Source organism: Oncorhynchus nerka, linkage group LG1 (genome assembly GCF_034236695.1).
Source record: "Oncorhynchus nerka isolate Pitt River linkage group LG1, Oner_Uvic_2.0, whole genome shotgun sequence".
NCBI lineage: Eukaryota > Metazoa > Chordata > Actinopteri > Salmoniformes > Salmonidae > Oncorhynchus > Oncorhynchus nerka.
In genome coordinates, this window is record NC_088396.1 from 57,924,440 (window position 1) to 57,945,089 (window position 20,650).

The 20,650-nt window shown below is 42.8% G+C and overlaps 1 protein-coding gene across 2 annotated transcripts in view; it reads right to left on the reverse strand.

The window, feature by feature from the left end:
* The window catches only part of pfkla (phosphofructokinase, liver a), an 83,105-nt gene extending 62,909 nt beyond the window's left edge, over positions 1 to 20,196 (reverse strand). For both annotated transcript variants that reach the window (XM_065019762.1, XM_065019765.1), the window contains exons 1-3: positions 19,970 to 20,196; positions 12,707 to 12,780; positions 11,690 to 11,767 (exon numbers count right to left, since the gene is read on the reverse strand). In XM_065019762.1, the coding sequence (XP_064875834.1) occupies positions 11,690 to 11,767; positions 12,707 to 12,780; positions 19,970 to 20,048 (231 nt within the window). In that variant the 5' untranslated portion in view covers positions 20,049 to 20,196. The remainder of the gene's footprint in view (positions 1 to 11,689; positions 11,768 to 12,706; positions 12,781 to 19,969) is intronic.
* Positions 20,197 to 20,650: the final 454 nt, after the last annotated feature.

The following is a 20,650-nucleotide window of genomic DNA, read 5'->3' on the forward strand; positions in this document are numbered from 1 at the left end:
CTTGGTGGTTCCAAACTTCTTCCATTTAAACATGGGATTGGAGAATTGAAGAATTAGGGCTCCTGAGTGGCGCGGCAGTCTAAGGCACTGCCATCCCAGTGCAAGAGACATCACTACAGTCCCTGGTTCGGATCCAGGCTGTATCATATCTGGTCGTGATTGGGAGTCCCATAGCACAATTGGCCTAGCGTCATCCGGGTTTGGCTTGCCTAGTTAAATAAAAGGATCAACTTTTTTTTTCTTTTTTTTTTTAAGAATGGAGACCACTGTGTTCTTGGGGACCTTCAATGCTGCAAAAATGTTTTGGTACCTTTTCCCAGATCTGTGCCTCGACACAATCCTGTCTCTGAGCTCTACGGACAATTCCTTCGACCTCATGGCTTGGTGTTTGCGCTGACATGCCCTGTCAACTGTGGGACCTTATATAGACAGGTGTGAGTCTCATAGGTCCTGAATACTTGTAAATAAGGTAGCTTTTTTTACATTTTATAAATACCAAAAAAAAAAAACTGTCCTCGCTTTGTCATTATGTGGTATTGTGTGTAGATTGATGAGGGAAATAAATAATTTAATACATTTTAGTATAAGGCTGTAACATAACAAAATGTGGAAAAAGGGTCTGAATACTTTCCGAAAGAACTGTATGCATAAAAATGATGACAGCCGATTCATGATTTCGACTGGCTGGGAAACGCTGCCTGCCTGTCTGTCTCATCACGACACAGACATCTGGAGATCAAATTTGAACATTGAAGCAATTTTGCAAATCTTACATTATTTATTTAACCTTTATTTAACTAGGCAAGTCAGTTAAGAACAAATTCTTATTTACAATGACGGCCTACCCCGGCCAAAGCTGGACGACACTGGGCCAAATGTGCGCTGACCTATGGGACTCCCAATCACGGCCGGTTGTGATACAGCCTGGAATCGAACCAGGGTCTGTAGTGACGTCTCTAGCACTGAGATACAGTGCCTTGGACCGCTGTGTCACTCGGGAGCCCATTTAAACATATGTCAGAAGTGGGATACGTCGGAGAGACAGACAGCAAGATTTAAACAAATCTCCGCTTTTGAAAACAAAATATTAGGCTAAAAGAAATGTGAGATAATGTCAAGACAGATCTGTTTCAAGTTGTATAAATTGCCTGGCTGGGCTGATGAGACAGTGGATTGCGCAGTCAGATGGAACAGAGTAAATAGGCATTTCAACGTCATAGACTTAGCCGGTGGTAACTTGTGGAATAGAGACCGACTGGAATGCAGTTTTAACCAATCAGCATTCAGGATCAGAACCCCCCCGTTGTATAACATTCAACAATACACACACACACACACACACACACACACAAAAAACACTGAATTAGACTGCTTTAAAACATTGATAAGAGTATAAAAATGCACTAGAACATAAGATGCTATTTATCTACTGACGAGAGATGATATAGGCTCCAGCACCACACACAGAAAGAACTTACCATCTGCAGAACTAGACCGGCAGGGAGGGAGAGAACAGAGAAGAGATAGTGAGCTCCAACAGTATTGGGACAGTGACAATTTTTGTTCTTGCTTTGGCTCTGTACTCCAACACTTTGGATTTTAAATGAAAGGTTAAAGTGCAGACTGTCAGCTTTAATTTGAGAATATTTTAATACATGTCAGGTGTTAGAAATTAAAGCACTTTTTGTACATAGTCTTCCCCATTTTAGGGAACCAAAAGTATTTGGACAAATTCACAATATGTGTATTAAAGCAGTAAAAAGTGTAGTATTTGGTTCCATATTCACACAAACAAGAAAATGCACATCCTGTGGCGGCACCCATAGTGGCTGGTGATTTTCATATCACCTGAGCAACTAGAGGTGAAAAAAAAACAACCATAGATCACCTTTAGTCCACACATACAAAGCTCTCCCTCACCTTCTACTTGGCAAATCCGACCATAACTCTATCCTCATGCTTCCTGCTAAAAAGAAAAAAACTCACAGGAAGTAGGAAGGTAAGGAAGTGGATGCTGAGCTACAGGACTGCTTCGCTAGCAAAGACTGGAATATGTTCCAGGATTCATTCAATATCATTGAGCAGTGTACCACATCAGTCACCGGCTTCATTAAAAAGTGCATCGATGACGTCATGCCCACAGTGACCGTACGAACATATCCCAACCAGAAGCTATGGATTACAGGCAAAGTCCGCACTGAGCTAAAGGCTAGAGCTGACACTTTCAAAGAGCTGCAAGCCATCAAGCTAACAAAGATGCTTTTTTTGTCGCACTGCTTTGCTTTATCTTGGCCAGGTCGCAGTTGTAAATGAGAACTTGTTCTCAACTGGCCTACCTGGTTAAATACAAATAAGATAGCTGCTTGGATTTTCCCGATTTGGGACTGCCTCTTCTCATGGAGGCGAATGCTTCCTGAGTTCTAGGAGTTGTGTTTGCTATGCTATTTTCCGGGACACTGTGGACCAACCGGATTTTCAATGCAACAACGACCTACTTGAGGAGGACTATCGATCGGACTGAGCTTTCTACCCAAATCGCAGCGTTCCACAACTTGCTGGGGAAACCATGGCCACCTACCATCTCCTTCTCTACACCTCAGACTGAACGTTGTTCTGATATGCTGGAGAGTTTCACTGCCCTGTCTTTGACCGACTGGCCAGTGCTTCACAGGGACCTCTCACCGGGGAAATCTCCCCCGCCTGTGGAAAATGGACTGACGCTTCTAGAGGACCTACTGGATGACCTACAGATTTCTATCCAGCAATGGAGCAACGTCATCTGCTGGAGACAGCGGTCAATGTGGAACTGATTGTGATTCTTTGGCTTTGGGAATCCAGACATCAGGATGCCGCGCATTCGTCCTATACCCTATTTCCAACCCAGGGGGATTCTCCTTCGGGTTCAGATCTTCAGACCGTATGGTGTCTGAGACTCCGGCGCCTTCCTCAGCCACGATGAAATCTATGGCTGGCTCGGTTCCATCGGGCCACACCTCCCCTCAATCCTCAAAGGTCTCCACTTGAGACAAAACAAAACATTCAGACCTCCCCAGGCATTTCACCAGCTGTCAGCATCGGTAGCTCTATGGTGAGAAACATCTTGGTTCCTTGGGAAAAACAGCTGTGCTATCCTGGAGCACGAGCACAGGAAAACTGTGCTTAACAAGTCATATAATTATTTTTGTGGACTCACTCTGTATGCAATAATAATGTTAAACATGATTGAAACGTGAAATTCAAACACAAAGACCAGGGAGGTTTTCCAAGGCCTCGCAAAGAAGGGCACCTATTGGTAGATGGGTAAAACATGAGGCCAATGGTGACTTTAAAACAGTTCCAGGGTTTAATGGCCGTAATAGAAAACTGAGGAAGGATCAACAACATGGTAGTTACTCCATTTAGTACATTTACATGTCAGTCATTTAGCAGACGCTCTTGTCCAGACAGACTTCCAGTTAGTGAGTCATTTAGCAGACGTTCTTATCCAGACAGACTGACAGTTAGTGAGTCATTTAGCAGACGTTCTTATCCAGAGAGACTTACAGTCAGTGAGTCATTTAGCAAACGCTCTACTCTCTATATTTTCAAGCATAGTGGTGCAGCATGTTATGGGCATGCTTGTAATTGTTAAGCACTGAGGAGTTTTTCAGGATAAAAAAGAAACTGAATAGAGCTAAGCACATGCAAAATCCTAGAGGAAAACCTGGTTCAGTCTACTTTCCACCAGACACTGGGAGAGAAATTCACCTTTCAGCAGGACAATAATCTAAAACACAAGGCCAAATCTCCACTGGAGTTGCACACGAAGAAGAGTGAATGTTCCTGAGTGGCAGAGTTACAGTTCAGACCTAAATCTGCTTGAAAAGCAATGACCTCAACGTGTCTAGCAATGACAAACAACCAATTTGATAGAGCTTGGAAGAATTTTGAAAATAATAATGGGCAAATGTTGCACAATCCTGGCGTGGAAAGCTCTACCCAGAAAGACTCACAGCTGTAAATCTTGGCCAAAGGTGACTCACCTGTATTGACTCAGAGGGTTGAATACTTATCTAATCAAGATACAGTACACACACACAGATTTTATTTTTCATTCATTCTTAACAAATGTTCAATTTTTTCTTCCACTTTGACATTACAGAATATTTTGTGTGAATCGTTGATAAAAAATGACAATGAAGTCAATTTAAATCCCACTTTGTAACAACGAAATGTGGAAAAAGTCAAGCAGAGTAAATACCGTCAGAAGGCACTGTAGCCTAAGAAACAAGGCTCAAGAAATCAATAACTTGCTAGCAACAGATAACATTCATAAAGTGACTATCTCTGAAACACACTGAGATAACACCCTTCACGATAGCAAAACATGGTTACAACACCTACAGAAAAGACAGGAATGCCAATGGGGGTGGTGTTGCTGTTTATATTCAGATTCGTATTCCCGTAAAGTTTAGAGGATCTCATGTCAAATGCTGTTTTAGTAACATGTCTACAGGTTCTCCTGCTTCACCTAAAGCCTTGTGGGAAATTGCTTTAGACCACCAAGTGAATATGGATAATGTGTGAAATGCTTGATAATGTATGTGATATCATTAGAGAGGTATATTTTCTGGGTGACCTATATTAAGGTGTCCACTCAAGAACAATATTAAAAATGTAACCAGTGGCTGCAACCTGGTTCAGGTTGTCAGTCAACCTACCAGGGTCGTTACAAACAGCACAGGAATTAAATCATGTATTGATCACATCTTTACTAATGCTGCAGAAATGTGCTTTAAAGCAGTATCCAGATCCATAGGATGTAGTGATCCCTATATAGTAGCCATGTCTAGGGAAACCAACGTCCCAAAGGCTGGGCCTAATATAGTGTATAAGAGGTCATACAATAACTTACATAGTGATTCATATGTTGATGATGTAAAGAATATTTTCTGGACTGTGGTGTATAATGGGACACAACCAGACACTGCAAAGAAATAGCTTATTCCAGTTACTAATAAGCATTCACACATTAAGAAAATGACTGTAAAAACTTAAATCCATAAAAATGTGTTGAAAAGGATGAGGCAAAAGCAATGGCAAATAAGTCTGGCTGCATAGCCAATAGGCTGCATAGCCGATAGGCTGCATAACCGATAGGCTGCATAACCGATAGGCTGCATAGCCGATAGGCTGCATAACCGATAGGCTGCATAACCGATAGGCTGCATAACCGATAGGCTGCATAACCGATAGGCTGCATAACCGATAGGCTGCATAACCGATAGGCTGCATAGCCGATAGGCTGCATAGCCGATAGGCTGCATAACCGATAGGCTGCATAACCGATAGGCTGCATAACCGATAGGCTGCATAACCGATAGGCTGCATAACCAATAGGCTGCAGCTTTTCCGTTAGCTGGCAATTGCCGGCTTTCGGGAAAAAAGTAAATGAAAGAAATAATAAGTACATTTTAGAAAACTGTTGCAAAAGTCTGGTTCATCCTTGGTATTCCAAACGTTCATCTGTACAATCAATAGTACGGAAGTATAAACACCATGGGACCACGCAGCCGTCATACCACTCAGGAAGGGGACGTATTCTGTCTCCTAGAGATGTACGTACCTTGGTTTGAAAAGTGCAAATCAATCCCAGAACAGCAAAGGACGGGTACAAAAGTATCTATATCCACAGTAAAACGAGTCCTGAAAGGCTGCTCAGCAAGGAAGAAGCCCCTGCTCCAAATCCACCATAAAAAAGGCAGACTACGGTTTGCAACTGCACATGGGGACAAAGATTGTACTTTTTGGAGAAATGTCCTCTGTTCTGATGAAACAAAAATATAACTGTTTGGCCATAATGACCATCGTTATGTTTGGAGGAAAAAGGGGGAGGCTTGCAAGCAGAAGAACACCATCCCAACCGTGAAGCACTGGGGTGGCAGCATCATGTTGTAGGGGTACTTTGCTGCAAGAGGGACTGGTGCACTTAACAAAATAGACGGCATCATGAGGTAGGAATATTATGTGGTTATATTGAAGCAACATCTCAAGACATCAGTCAGGAAGTTAAAGCTTGGTCGCAAATGGGTCTTCCAAATGGACAATGACCCCAAGCATACTTCCAAGGTTGTGGCAAAATGGCTTAAGGACAACAAAGTCAAGGTATTGGAGTGGTCATCACAAAGCCCAGACCTCAATCATATAGAACGTTTGTGGGCAGAACTGAAAAAGTGCGTGTGAGCAAGGAGGCATAGAAACCTGACTCAGTTACACCAGCTCTGTCAGGATGAAGGGGCCAAAAATTCACCCAACTTATCCTGGGAAGCTTGTGGAAGGCTACCCGAAACGTTTGACCCAAGTTAAACAATTTAAAGGCAATGCTACCAAATACTAATTGAGTGTATGTAAACTTCTGACCCACTGGGAATGTGATGAAAGAAATATAAGCTGAAATAAATCATTCTCTACTATTATTCTGACATTTCACATTCGTAAAATAAAGTGGTTATCCTAACTGACCTAAAACAGGGAATCTTTACTAGGATTAAATAGCACTCATGTCTGTAGCCATGAAGTTCTTTGAAAGGCTAGTCATGGCTCACATAAACATCATGCCAGAAACCCTAGACCCACTCCAAAACGCATACCACCCCAACAGATCCACAGATGACATAATCTCAATCGCACTCCACACTGTCCCACCTGGACAAAGGGAACAGCTATGTGAGAATTCTGTTCATTGACAACAGCTCAGCGTTCAACACCATATTACCCAAAAAGATCATCACTAATCTAAGGACCCTGGGACTAAACACCTCCCTCTGCAACTGGATGCTGGACTTCCTGACGGGCCGCCCCCAGGTGGTAAGAGTAGGTAACAACACATCCGCCACGCTGATCCTCAACACAGGGGCCCCTCAGGGGTGCGTGCTCAGTCCCCTCCTGTACTCCCAGTTCACACATGACTACATTCCATCTCATATTGCTGAAATGAACAGCAAACCTGGTTTCAAAAACAGATAAAGCAACGCCTCTCCCCTATTGGACCTAGATAGTTTGTGTGTATGTATTGATATGTAGGCTACATGTGCCTTATTTTATTCATTTTTAATTGATGTCGTTCTGTCCTTGAACTGTTCCTGTCTATTAAAGTTCTGTATTATGTTTCATGTTCTGTGTAGACCCCAGGAAGGATTAAGGGTTCCCCAGGAATTCCTATCACTGTGATGCCTTAGACCGCTGTGTCCGTGTGTGTTTTAACTATTTAACTGTACTAACAGGCAGCTAATTTTCAATATCGCTAATCGGCATATTTTCAGTAAGGAAAATATTGGATATCGGTATCGGCTAAAAAATGTCATATCAGTGCATCACTAGTCCTCAGGCTTGGAGGGAAGCCAAAGTAATTCTGCTATATGCAAGAGTGGTAAAGTGGCCTTTACTGGTTCTAACAGCAGACCTATCAGCTTGCTGCCAGCTCTTAGCAAAAATGGTGTTTGACCAAATACAATGCTATTTCTCTGTAAACAAATGTACTTTCATACTTTCAGCATGCTTATAGAGAAGGGCACTCAATATGTGCTGCACTGACACAAATAACTGATGATTGGTTGAAAGAAATTGAAAACGTAAAGTATGTGTTATGGCTTTTCAACCTCTGCTATATAGTGTATCCAGAGCCATCTATCAGATAGAACTCAAAGGGTTTTTCTTTAATGGAAGCTTCTCTAATATGTAACATGTAAAGTATGGTGTACCGCAGGGCAGCTCTCTAGGCCCTCTACTCTTTTCTATTTTTACCAATGACCTGTCACTGGAATTAAACAAAGCCTGTGTGTCCATGTATGTTGATGATTCAACCATATACACATCAGCAACCACAGCTAATGAAGTCACTGAAACCCTTAAAGTGTTGCAGTCCGTTTTGGAATGGGTGGCCAGTAATAAACTGGTCCTGAACAATCTCTAAAACTAAGAGCATTGTATTTGGTACAAATCATTCCCTAAGTTTTAGACTTCAGCTGAATCTCCTAATTTACATTTACATTTAAGTCATTTAATGAATAGTGTTGCTGTTGAACAAGTTGAGGAGACTAAATTACTTGGCGTTACCTTAGATTGTTAACTTTTATCGGTCATGGTCAAAACATATAGATTTCATGGTTGTAAAGATGGGGAGAGGTCTGGCCGTAATGAAGAGATGCTCTTTTTTGACACCACACTCCACAAAGCAAGTCCTGCAGCCTCTAGTTTTATCTTCTCTTGATTATTGTCCAGTCATGTGGTCCAGTGCTGCAGGGAAAGACCTAGTTAAGCTGCAGCTGGTCCAGAACAGAGCGACACGTCTTGCTCTTCATTGTAATCAGAGGGCTGATATAAATACTATGCATGCCAGTCTCTCTTGGCTAAGAGTTGAGGCTGACTGCATCACTTAATTTTACCCTCCCCCTTCCCACAGTCCCCAAATCCTGAACAAATTCAAGAAAGCGTACAGTATTATATCGAGCCCGTACTACGTTCCATGTCATATTGCTCAAATAAACAGCAAACCTGGTTTCAAAAAACAGATAAAGCAACACCTCACGGCACAACGCCTCTCCTATGTTGGACCTAGATAGTTGGTGTGTATTGTTGATATGTAGGCTACCTGTGCCTTATTTTATTCATTAAATTAATGTAGTTCTGTCCTTGAACTGTTCTGGTCTGTTAATGTTCTGTATTATGTCATAATGTATTATGTTTCGTGTTCTGTGTTCTGTGTGGACCCCAGGAAGTGTAGCTGCTGCTTTTGCAACAGCTAATGGGGATCCTAATAAAATACCAAACACCTGTCGTATTCAGCACGTGACAAATACATTAGATTTAACCAATAGCAACCTGGACTATCTGCATTGACTATCTCTTTGACTCATCACATATGCAGCTGCTACTGTTTATTATCAATCCTGTTGCCTAGTGACTTTATCCCTACGTAAACTGAGCGTACAAAACATTAGGAACACCTGCTCTTTCATGACAGACTGACCAGGTGAATCCAGTTGAAAGCAATGATCCCTTATTGATGTTACTTGTTAAATCCACTTCAATCATTGTAGATGAAGAGCAGGAGACAGGTTAAATAAGGATTTATAAGCCTTGAGACATGGATTGTGTATGTGTGCCATTCAGAGGGTGAGTGGGCAAGACAAAATATTTGTGTTTTTGAACAGGGTGTGGTAGTAGGGGCCAGGCGCACCGGTTTGAGTGTCTAGACCTGCAACACTGCTGGACAGTTTCCCATGTGAACCAAGAATGGTCCATCGCCCAAAGGACATCCAGCCAACTTGACACAACTGTGGGTAAGAATTGGAGTCAACATGGGCCAGCATCCCTGTGGAACGCTTTCAACACCTTGTAGAGTACATGCCCTGACAAATTGAGGCTGTTCTGAGTGCAAAAGGGGTTGCAACTCAATATTAGGAAGGCGTTCCTAATGTTTTGTACACTCAGTGTATGTGTACATATCTACCTCAACTACCTGGTACCCCTGCACAACGACTCAGTACTGGTACCCAGTGTACATTTCATCATGTCACCACTATAAGACCCTCAATATTTATTGGAAAGGAGCATCAAGCTCATCACTGTGCTCTATCACCACCCTGTGAAGTTCATCAAGCTCATCACTGTGCTCTATCACCACCCTGTGAAGTTCATCAAGCCCATCACTGTGCTCTATCACCACCCTGTGAAGTTCATCAAGCTCATCACTGTGCTCTATCACCACCCTGTGAAGTTCATCAAGCCCATCACTGTGCTCTATCACCACCCTGTGAAGTTCATCAAGCCCATCACTGTGCTCTATCACCACCCTGTGAAGTTCATCAAGCTCACCACTGTGCTCTATCACCACCCTGTGAAGTTCATCAAGCTCATCACTGTGCTCTATCACCACCCTGTGAAGTTCATCAAGCCCATCACTGTGCTCTATCACCACCCTGTGAAGTTCATCAAGCTCATCACTGTGCTCTATCACCACCCTGTGAAGTTCATCAAGCTCATCACTGTGCTCTATCACCACCCTGTGAAGTTCATCAAGCCCATCACTGTGCTCTATCACCACCCTGTGAAGCTCATCACTGTGCTCTATCACCACCCTGTGAAGTTAATCACTGTGCTCTATCACCACCCTGTGAAGTTAATCACTGTGCTCTATCACCACCCTGTGAAGTTCATCAAGCCCATCACTGTGCTCTATCACCACCCTGTGAAGTTCATCAAGCTCATCACCGTGCTCTATCACCACCCTGTGAAGTTCATCAAGCTCATCACTGTGCTCTATCACCACCCTGTGAAGTTCATCAAGCCCATCACTGTGCTCTATCACCACCCTGTGAAGTTCATCAAGCCCGTCACTGTGCTCTATCACCACCCTGTGAAGTTCATCAAGCTCATCACCGTGCTCTATCACCACCCTGTGAAGTTCATCAAGCTCATCACTGTGCTCTATCACCACCCTGTGAAGTTCATCAAGCTCATCACCGTGCACTATCACCACCCTGTGAAGTTCATCAGTTATTTCATCTGTAGCCTAATAAACTGCATGGTTTCCCGAGTCGTAGTGGGAGGACCACACACCGTTACCTTCCATATGATGGTTATTATATTTACACATAAAGGTGTTTCCTTTTTCAAATAATTAAATTTTACTGAGTCTTAAAGATACCATCATGTCGAATGAACAAATCATCACAGTTTTCGTGATTTTTGTATTTATAGGATACGACTTTACTCTCGTGAAAACTAGACACGTGGTTACTGTCCCAATACTTCTGGACCTCACTGTATATGGAGAGAAATAGTTCAAGCAAAACAGATGCTGAAGAGACATGTTATGACGATCAGAGAAAGAGACACAGTTCATCATCTTGACCCACTGACACAGTAGGGGATCAATTCAAATATCCCTCCCTTCCTCACCATAAAAGCTCAGGCTAGGGGTGTACTGGACACGCTGCTATTTCCGTTTTGCCTTCTTGCCAGGTCACCCTCGAAAAATAGGTTTTTAACCTCAAATTATTTTTTTTATTTAACTAGGCAAGTCAGTTAAGAACAAATTCAAATGTTCAATGCCTACCGGGGAACAGTGGGTTAACTGGTCTAGGAACAGTGGGTTAACTGGTCTAGGAACAGTGGGTTAACTGGTCTAGGAACAGTGGGTTAACTGGTCTAGGAACAGTGGGGTTAACTGGTCTAGGAACAGTGGGGTTAACTGGTCTAGGAACAGTGGGTTAACTGGTCTAGGAACAGTGGGTTAACTGGTCTAGGAACAGTGGGTTAACTGGTCTAGGAACAGTGGGTTAACTGGCCTAGGAACAGTGGGTTAACTGCCTGTTCAGGGGCAGAACGACAGACATTTTGGTTACAAATCCAACGCTCTAACCACTAGGTTACCTGCCGCCCCAATGGGTTTTGCCTGGTTAAATAAAGTTTTAATGTTGGGCCGGAATTATTATTTTTTCCTATTGGGTATTGTTTATTTTAGCACAATTCTAATGATCTGGCGAAAAATGGGGGCCTCAAGGAAGAAAATGGTCCAGTGTGGTAGAAATGCCCGAGCCGATTTCTGGTCCCGGTCTTTTGACCATCCCATGTAAAACGGCTCTGATCATGACACCAGTAGAGTTTAGGCTTCTCTTTCAGAGTAGAGGTCAGAGGTCACTGTTACCTGCTGTATGATGTTGGTGACACTCTGCCAGTGGGCCAGCTTGATGTTGTCCCCTCCATCCACCAGACCCTGGTAGCCCTGAGAGGAAAATATCAATCACATCGTTCAATCAATCAGATCAATACTGGTCATGATGGAGGAGAACATCCTAAGATACAGGCTAACTAACTGTAAGATACAGGCTGACTAACTGTAAGATACAGGCTGACTAACTGTAAGATACAGGCTAACTAACTGTAGGATACAGGCTAACTAACTGTAGGATACAGGCTAACTAACTGTAGGATACAGGCTAACTAACTGTAGGATACAGGCTAACGAACTGTAAGATACAGGCTAACTGTAAGATACAGGCTAACTAACTGTAGGATACAGGCTAACTAACTGTAGGATACAGGCTAACTAACTGTAGGATACAGGCTAACTAACTGTAAGATACAGGCTAACTAACTGTAAGATACAGGCTAACTAACTGTAAGATACAGGCTAACTAACTGTAGGATACAGGCTAACTGTAAGATACAGGCTAACTAACTGTAAGATACAGGCTAACTAACTGTAGGATACAGGCTAACTAACTGTAGGATACAGGCTAACTAACTGTAGGATACAGGCTAACTGTAAGATACAGGCTAACTAAATGTAAGATACAGGCTAACTAACTGTAGGATACAGGCTAACTGTAAGATACAGGCTAACTAACTGTAAGATACAGGCTAACTAACTGTAAGATACAGGCTAACTAACTGTAAGATACAGGCTAACTAACTGTAGGATACAGGCTAACTAACTGTAAGATACAGGCTAACTAACTGTAGGATACAGGCTAACTAACTGTAGGATACAGGCTAACTGTAAGATACAGGCTAACTAAATGTAAGATACAGGCTAACTAACTGTAAGATACAGGCTAACTAACTGTAAGATACAGGCTAACTAACTGTAAGGCACAGGGTAATGAACGATGTGTTTTAAAACTGGTGTGCGGTAGAATAGATGGTGTATGGATAATAGTACCTCATATACGAGGTACATCTTGGCTCCAACAAATATCCCCATCCGGGTCACAGCGCGGACAGCTGCATTCATTCCTGGATATCAGAGGGTCAGATTACAAACTGCAACAAAAAATACATCTGTCATACTATAGATTTCTTTGATCATATATTGTTTAATATGGGGGTGGCAGGTAGCGTAGTGGTCAGAGCGTTGGGCCAGTAATGAGGCCATGCTCATAAAAAATGTCTATACTCGTCATTTTAAAAAAATATTGTATTAACCTTTTATTTAACTACGCAAGTCAGTTAAGAACAAATTCCTATTTACGATGACATTATCTGTCAGTGCAGCTTCTGAGTCAACATGTTGAAATGTAAGTTACTGGAATCTGGCTTACTGTGAGGTCAATAACTCAATTACATCTGGCTTACTGTGAGGTCAATAACTCAATTACATCTGGCTTACTGGGAGGTCAATAACTCAATTACATCTGGCTTACTGGGAGGTCAATAACTCTGAATTACATCTGGCTTACTGTGAGGTCAATAACTCAATTACATCTGGCTTACTGTAAGGTCAATAACTCTGAATTACATCTGGCTTACTGTGAGGTCAATAACTCTGAATTACATCTGGCTTACTGTGAGGTCAATAACTCAATTACATCTGGCTTACTGTGAGGTCAATAACTCTGAATTACATCTGGCTTACTGTGAGGTCAATAACTCTGAATTACATCTGGCTTACTGTGAGGTCAATAACTCTGAATTACATCATCACGTGCTAACAAAATGTTCTATAGTAATAGCAAGCTAACCAAGTTTAACTCAGTCCTTCTCATCTTGGCACTCTCGCCCTCAGGGAATGAGCAGTCACCCCACGTGCACCGAAATATAATTTATTTGTATGAATTAAAAATGACTCTGGGAAACCATTGACTGCTTCCTAAAGTCCCACCGTTTACAGAACTGCTGGTTTTAGGATTAAAAAGGCAGTCCGGGGATCATGTTTGGAGTATTGCAGTGCAGCCTAGTTTGTTTTACACCATCCCAGCAGGGCAGAATACTCGGGCCTAAAACCCCCGAAAGCCCGGGTCTGGTGACGTCAATGACAAGCTAGTGTGAAAGTGAAAAAAATTGAACAAAATATTAGAGGTCGACCGATTAATCGGAATTGCCGATTAATTAGGGCCGATTTCAAGTTTTCATAACATATTGCCCTTTTATACATGGCACATATTGCCCTTTTACTTTCTTCTCCAACACTGTGTTTTTGCATTATTTAAACTAAATTGAACATGTTTCATTATTTTTTGAGACTAAATAGATTTTATTGATGTATTATATGAAGTGAACTGAATGACCACTTTTAGTTTGTTGTCATTATTACAAATAAATAAATACATAAAAAAAAATATCGGCCAATTAATCAGCTTTTTTTGGTCCTCCAATAATCAGTATCGGTATCGGCGTTGAAAAATCATTATCGGTCGACCTCTACAAAATATAGCTAGCTCTCTCTTGCTCTCTCTATGCTGCTTCCCCTTGTTAAAAACTGTTCAACTATTGTCTCTCTCTCTCTCTCTCTCTCTCTCTCTCTTTGAGTCAACTACTACATGTTATATACACTGCAGTGCTAGCTAGCTGTAGTTTATGCTTTCAGTACTAGATTCATTCTGTGATCTTTTGATTGGGTGGACAACATGGCAGTTCATGCTGCAAGAAATCTGATAGGTTGAAAGATGTCCTCCGGAAGTTGTAATAATTACTGTGTACAGTGGGGCAAAAAAGTATTTAGTCAGCCACCAATTGTGCAAGTTCTCCCACTTAAAAAGATGAGAGAGGCCTGTAATTTTCATCATAGGTAGTACACTTCAACTATGACAGACAAAATGAGGAAAAGAAAATCAAGAAAATCACATTCTGCCCTACTGGGATGTCTTGCATATGGACTAAACAACTTCTTTGCTCGCTTTGAGGACAATACAGTAACACTGACACGGCCCGCTACAAAACCTGCGGGCTCTCCTTCCCTGCAGCCGACATGAGCAAAACATTTAAACGTGTCAAACCTCGCAAGGCTGCAGGCCCAGACGGCATCCCTAGCCGCATTCTCAGAACATGCGCAGACCAGCTGGCTGGTGTGTTTACGGACATATTCAATCAATCCTTATCCCAGTCTGCTGTTCCCACATACTTCAAGAGGGCCACCATTGTTCCTGTTCCCAAGAAAGCTAAGGTAAATGAGCTAAATGACTACCGCCCCATAGCACTCACCTCCGTCATCATGAAGTGCTTTGAGAGACTAGTCAAGGACCATATCACCTCCACCCTACCTGACACCCTAGACCCACTCCAATTTGCTTACCACCCCAATAGTTCCACAGAAGGCGCAATCGCCATCACACTGCCTTATCCCATCTGGACAAGAGGAATACCTATGTGAGAATGCTGTTCATCAACTACAGCTCAGCATTTAACACCATAGTACCCTCCAAACTCGTCATCAAGCTCGAAACCCTGGGTCTTGACCCCGCCCTGTGCAACTGGGTCCTGGACTTCCTGACGGGCCGCCCCCAGGTGGTGAGGGTAGGTAACAACATCTCCACCCCGCTGATCCTCAACACTGGGGCCCCACAAGGGTGAGTTCTGAGCCCTCTCCTGTACTCCCTGTTCACCCACTACTGCATGGCCATACACGCCTCCATCTCAATCATCAAGTTTACAGACGACACTACAGTGGTAGGCTTGATTACCAACAACGACTAGACAGCCTGCAAGGAGGAGGTGAGGCCCCTCGGAGTGTGGTGTCAGGAAAATAACCTCGCACTCAACGTCAACAAAACAAAGGAGATGATCGTGGACTTCAGGAAACAACAGAGGGAGCACCCCCCTATCCACATCGACGGGACAGTAGTGGAGAGGGTAGAAACTTAAGTTCCTCAGCGTACACATCACAGACAAACTGAAATGGTCCACCCACACAGACAGCGTACACATCACACACAAACTGAAATGATCCACCCACACAGACAAACTGAAATGATCCACCAACACAGACAGCGTTGTGAAGAAGACACAGCAGCAGCTTGTCACCCAAAACCCTCACAAACTTTTACAGATGCACAATCGAGAGCATCCTGTCAGGCTGTATCACAGCCTGGTACTGCAACTGCCCACAACCTTAAGGCTCTCCAGAGGGCAATGCATCACCGGGGGCAAACTACCTGCCCTCCAGGACTACCTGCCCTCCTACACCACCCAATGTCACAGAAAGGCCAAAAAGATCATCAAGGACAACAACCACCCGAGACACTGCCTGTTCACCCCGCTATTTAAAAAAAAAAATATATGTATATATTACCTTCATTTAATTAGGCAAGTCAGGCCTAGGAATAGTGGGTTAACTGCCTTGTTCAGGGGCAGAATGACAGCTTTGTACCTTGTCAGCTCGGGGATTTGAACTTGCAACCTTTTGTTTATTAATCCAATGCTCTAACCACTAGGCTACCCTGCCGCCCCCGCTATCATCCAGAAGGCGAGGTCAGTACAGGTGCATCAAAGCTGGGCCCGAGAGACTGAAAAACCGCTTCCATCTCAAGGCCATCAGACTGTTAAACAGCCACCACTAACATTGAGTGGCTGCTGCCAACATACTGACTCAACTCCAGCCACTTTAATAATGGACAAATTGATGTAATAAATGTATCACTAGCCACTTTAAACAACGCCACTTTATATAATGTTTCCATACCCTACATTACTCATCTCATATGTATATACTGTACTCTATACCATCTACTGCATCTTGCCTATGCCGTTCTATACTATCACTCATTCATATATATATATATATATATTTTTTAATATACATATTCATTCCTTTACACTTGTGTGTATAAGGTAGTAGTTTTGGAATTGTTAGGTTAGATTACCTGTTGGATATTACTGCATTGTCGGAACTAGAAGCACAAGCATTTCGCTACACTCGCATTAACATCTGCTAACCAGGTGTATGTGACCATTAACATCTACTAACCAGGTGTATGTGACCAATAACCTCTACTAACCAGGTGTATGTGACTAAAAACATTTGATTTGATAGGCCTGATCACCGACATCAACGAGACATCCTATAGGGAGAAAGTCAGAGACCTGGCAGGGTGGTGCCAGAATAACATCCTCTCCCTCAATGAAACCAAGACTAAGGAGATTATTGTGGACTACAGGAAAAGAGGACCAAGCACGCCCCCATTCTCATCGACGAGGCTGTAGTGCGGCAGGTTGAGAGCTTCAAGTTCCTTGGTGTCCACATCACCAACAAACTAGAATGGTCCAAACACACCAAGACAATCGTGAAGAGGGCACGACAAAGCCTATTCCCCCCCCCCCCCCCCCCAGGAGACTGAAAAGATTTGGCATGGGTCCTCAGATCCTCAAAAGGTTCTACAGCTGCAACATCGAGTGGTTGCATCACTGCCTGGTTGCATCACTGCCTGGTATGGCAACTGCTCGGCCTCCGACCACAAGGCACTACAGAGGGTAGTGCATACGGCCCAGTACATCACTGGGGCCAAGCTTCCAGGACCTCTATACCAGGCGTTGTCAGAGGAAGGCCCTAATAATCGTCAAAGACCCCAGCCACCCCAGTCATAGACGGTTCTCTCTACTACCGCATGGCAAGCGGTACCGGAGTGCCAAGTCTAGGACAAAAAGGCTTCTCAACAGTTTTTAACCCCAAACCAGAAGACTTAAGAACAGGTAATCAAATGGCTACCCAGACTATCTGCATTGTGTCCCACCACCCCCCAACTCCTCTTTTATGCTACTGCTACTCTCTGTTTATCATATATGCATAGTCACTTTAACCATATCTACATGTATATACTACCTCAATCAGCCCGACTAACCGGTGTCTGTATATAGCCCCCCCAACTGTATATAGCCCCCCCAACTGTATATAGCCCCCCTACTGTCTATAGCCCTGCTACTGTATATAGCCTCCCTACTGTATATAGCTAGCCTCTACTGTATATAGCCTCCCTACTGTATATAGCCTCTCTACTGTATATAGCCCCCCTACTGTATATAGCCCCTCTACTGTATATAGCCCCTCTACTGTATATAGCCTCGCTACTGTATATAGCCTCCCTACTGTATATAGCTAGCCTCTACTGTATATAGCCTCCCTACTGTATATAGCCTCTCTACTGTATATAGCCCCCTACTGTATATAGCCTCGCTACTGTATATAGCCTCGCTACTGTCATTTTTCCACTCTCTTTTTAAATGTTTAATTCTTTACTTATCGATTGTTCACATAATGTTTTTTTTAACTTAAATTGCATTGTTGGTTAGAGTCTGTAAGTAAGCATTTCACTGAGGTCTACTACACCTGTTGTATTCAGCATTTCACTGTAAGGTCTACTACACCTGTTGTATTCAGCATTTCACTGTAAGGTCTACTACACCTGTTGTATTCAGCATTTCACTGTGAGGTCTACTACACCTGTTGTATTCAGCATTTCACTGTAAGGTCTACTACACCTGTTGTATTCATCATTTCACTGAGGTCTACTACACCTGTTGTATTCAGCATTTCACTGTAAGGTCTACTACACCTGTTGTATTCAGCATTTCACTGTAAGGTCTACTACACCTGTTGTATTCAGCATTTCACTGTAAGGTCTACTACACCTGTTGTATTCAGCATTTCACTGAGGTCTACTACACCTGTTGTATTCAGCATTTCACTGTCAGGTCTACTACACCTGTTGTATTCAGCATTTCACTGTAAGGTCTACTACACCTGTTGTATTCAGCATTTCACTGTAAGGTCTACTACACCTGTTGTATTCAGCATTTCACTGTAAGGTCTACTACACCTGTTGTATTCAGCATTTCACTGTCAGGTCTACTACACCTGTTGTATTCAGCATTTCACTGTAAGGTCTACTACACCTGTTGTATTCAGCATTTCACTGTCAGGTCTACAACACCTGTTGTATTCAGCATTTCACTGTAAGGTCTACTACACCTGTTGTATTCAGCATTTCACTGTAAGGTCTACTACACCTGTTGTATTCAGCATTTCACTGTAAGGTCTACTACACCTGTTGTATTCAGCATTTCACTGTAAGGTCTACTACACCTGTTGTATTCAGCATTTCACTGTCAGGTCTACAACACCTGTTGTATTCAGCATTTCACTGTAAGGTCTACTACACCTGTTGTATTCAGCATTTCACTGTAAGGTCTACTACACCTGTTGTATTCAGCATTTCACTGTAAGGTCTACTACACCTGTTGTATTCAGCATTTCACTGTGAGGTCTACTACACCTGTTGTATTCAGCATTTCACTGTGAGGTCTACTACACCTGTTGTATTCAGCATTTCACTGTGAGGTCTACTACACCTGTTGTATTCAGCATTTCACTGTAAGGTCTACTACACCTGTTGTATTCAGCATTTCACTGTAAGGTCTACTACACCTGTTGTATTCAGCATTTCACTGTAAGGTCTACTACACCTGTTGTATTCAGCATTTCACTGTGAGGTCTACAACACCTGTTGTATTCAGTACACCTGACAAATAAACTTTGATTTGAATTGTAAGAAATTCACTGAGTAGGATGGTCCTCCACTGTTTAGTTCTGTAGTAGGCGGAGTCTGTAACCTTAACGGTACCTGATCAAACAGGTAATGCAATGAATGACTCCTCCTCTCGTCTACCTGATATCCTGCACGTATGGCCCAATACACACACACGTAGATGCGCTAATGGGGGTGCGCTTGTCTAGCTGTCCCGGTGCGAAATGTTGCCAGAGTTGACACTTTTCACAGCTTTATATTGGTTGTAAACACGAAATCCGCCAACCCGGCGAACAGGAAATCTCAATCAAGCGCACCTTCAGTTTTAGCAGCGCTTCCACAAACATTTTGCAAACTGATTATATTCAAACGATCGACGGACGAAGACACACAACCAGAAGATTACGATTTATACAACATTATAAGTGGAACGAGTCATATCTGTCAAAATGCACGAAAACACATTTATTGGATAACATTGTCAAGCCCTCGTTCTTTCCTTTTAGCTGTCAAAACCCCATGTCAACAACTCGCGTAAAATAAAAGTAGTTTAAAATCATGATCAAAGTCAAATAACTAGCAGTTAACATATGACCGACGACCTGTAGGGATTATGCAACTAACACAACGTAGCCCTAGTTGATAAATAGCTGGACAGATGTTTGTCCCTTCCCCTAATCATCCCGTACCTTGTGCATCTCCGCCACTTGTCAACAAGGCGATAGCTTTCCCAGCGCCGGTCATCTTCAGTCTCTCTAAATCCGACATGTTGGCAGCGGTGGAATACGGATCAACCTCGACTGGAGAAATTCTGTCGAATAATAACTCTTCTCGTTAAAATACAAGTTACGAGCTCATGTAGCAAGTAGTGTGGGTGACTTTCCTTGTGTTGGCTGACCGTCTATTGAAATGACTCCGCCCCAACAAGATTGCACAATATGGGAAGGTGTGGTCGTCTTTCTAATAGCCTCCTCCTCCTCCTTCTTCTTCGATGACGTTTAACGGTGGTTGGCATCCAACAAATGTTGCATTACCGCCACTCACGAGACTGGAGTATAACACCCTTCCACGTTGCTTGAAAATTAACATGAATAAATCACCAAATAACCTTCCATCTAACCCTAAACTAAAACCTCCACCCTACTCCACTATTTAAATACCCTACCATCTAACCCTACACTAAAACCCCTCACCCTACTCCACTATTTAAATACCCTACCATCTAACCCTACACTAAAACCCCTCACCCTACTCCACTATTTAAATACCCTACCATCTAACCCTACACTAAAACCCCCACCCTACTCCACTATTTAAATACCCTACCATCTAACCCTACACTAAAACCCCCACCCTACTCCACTATTTAA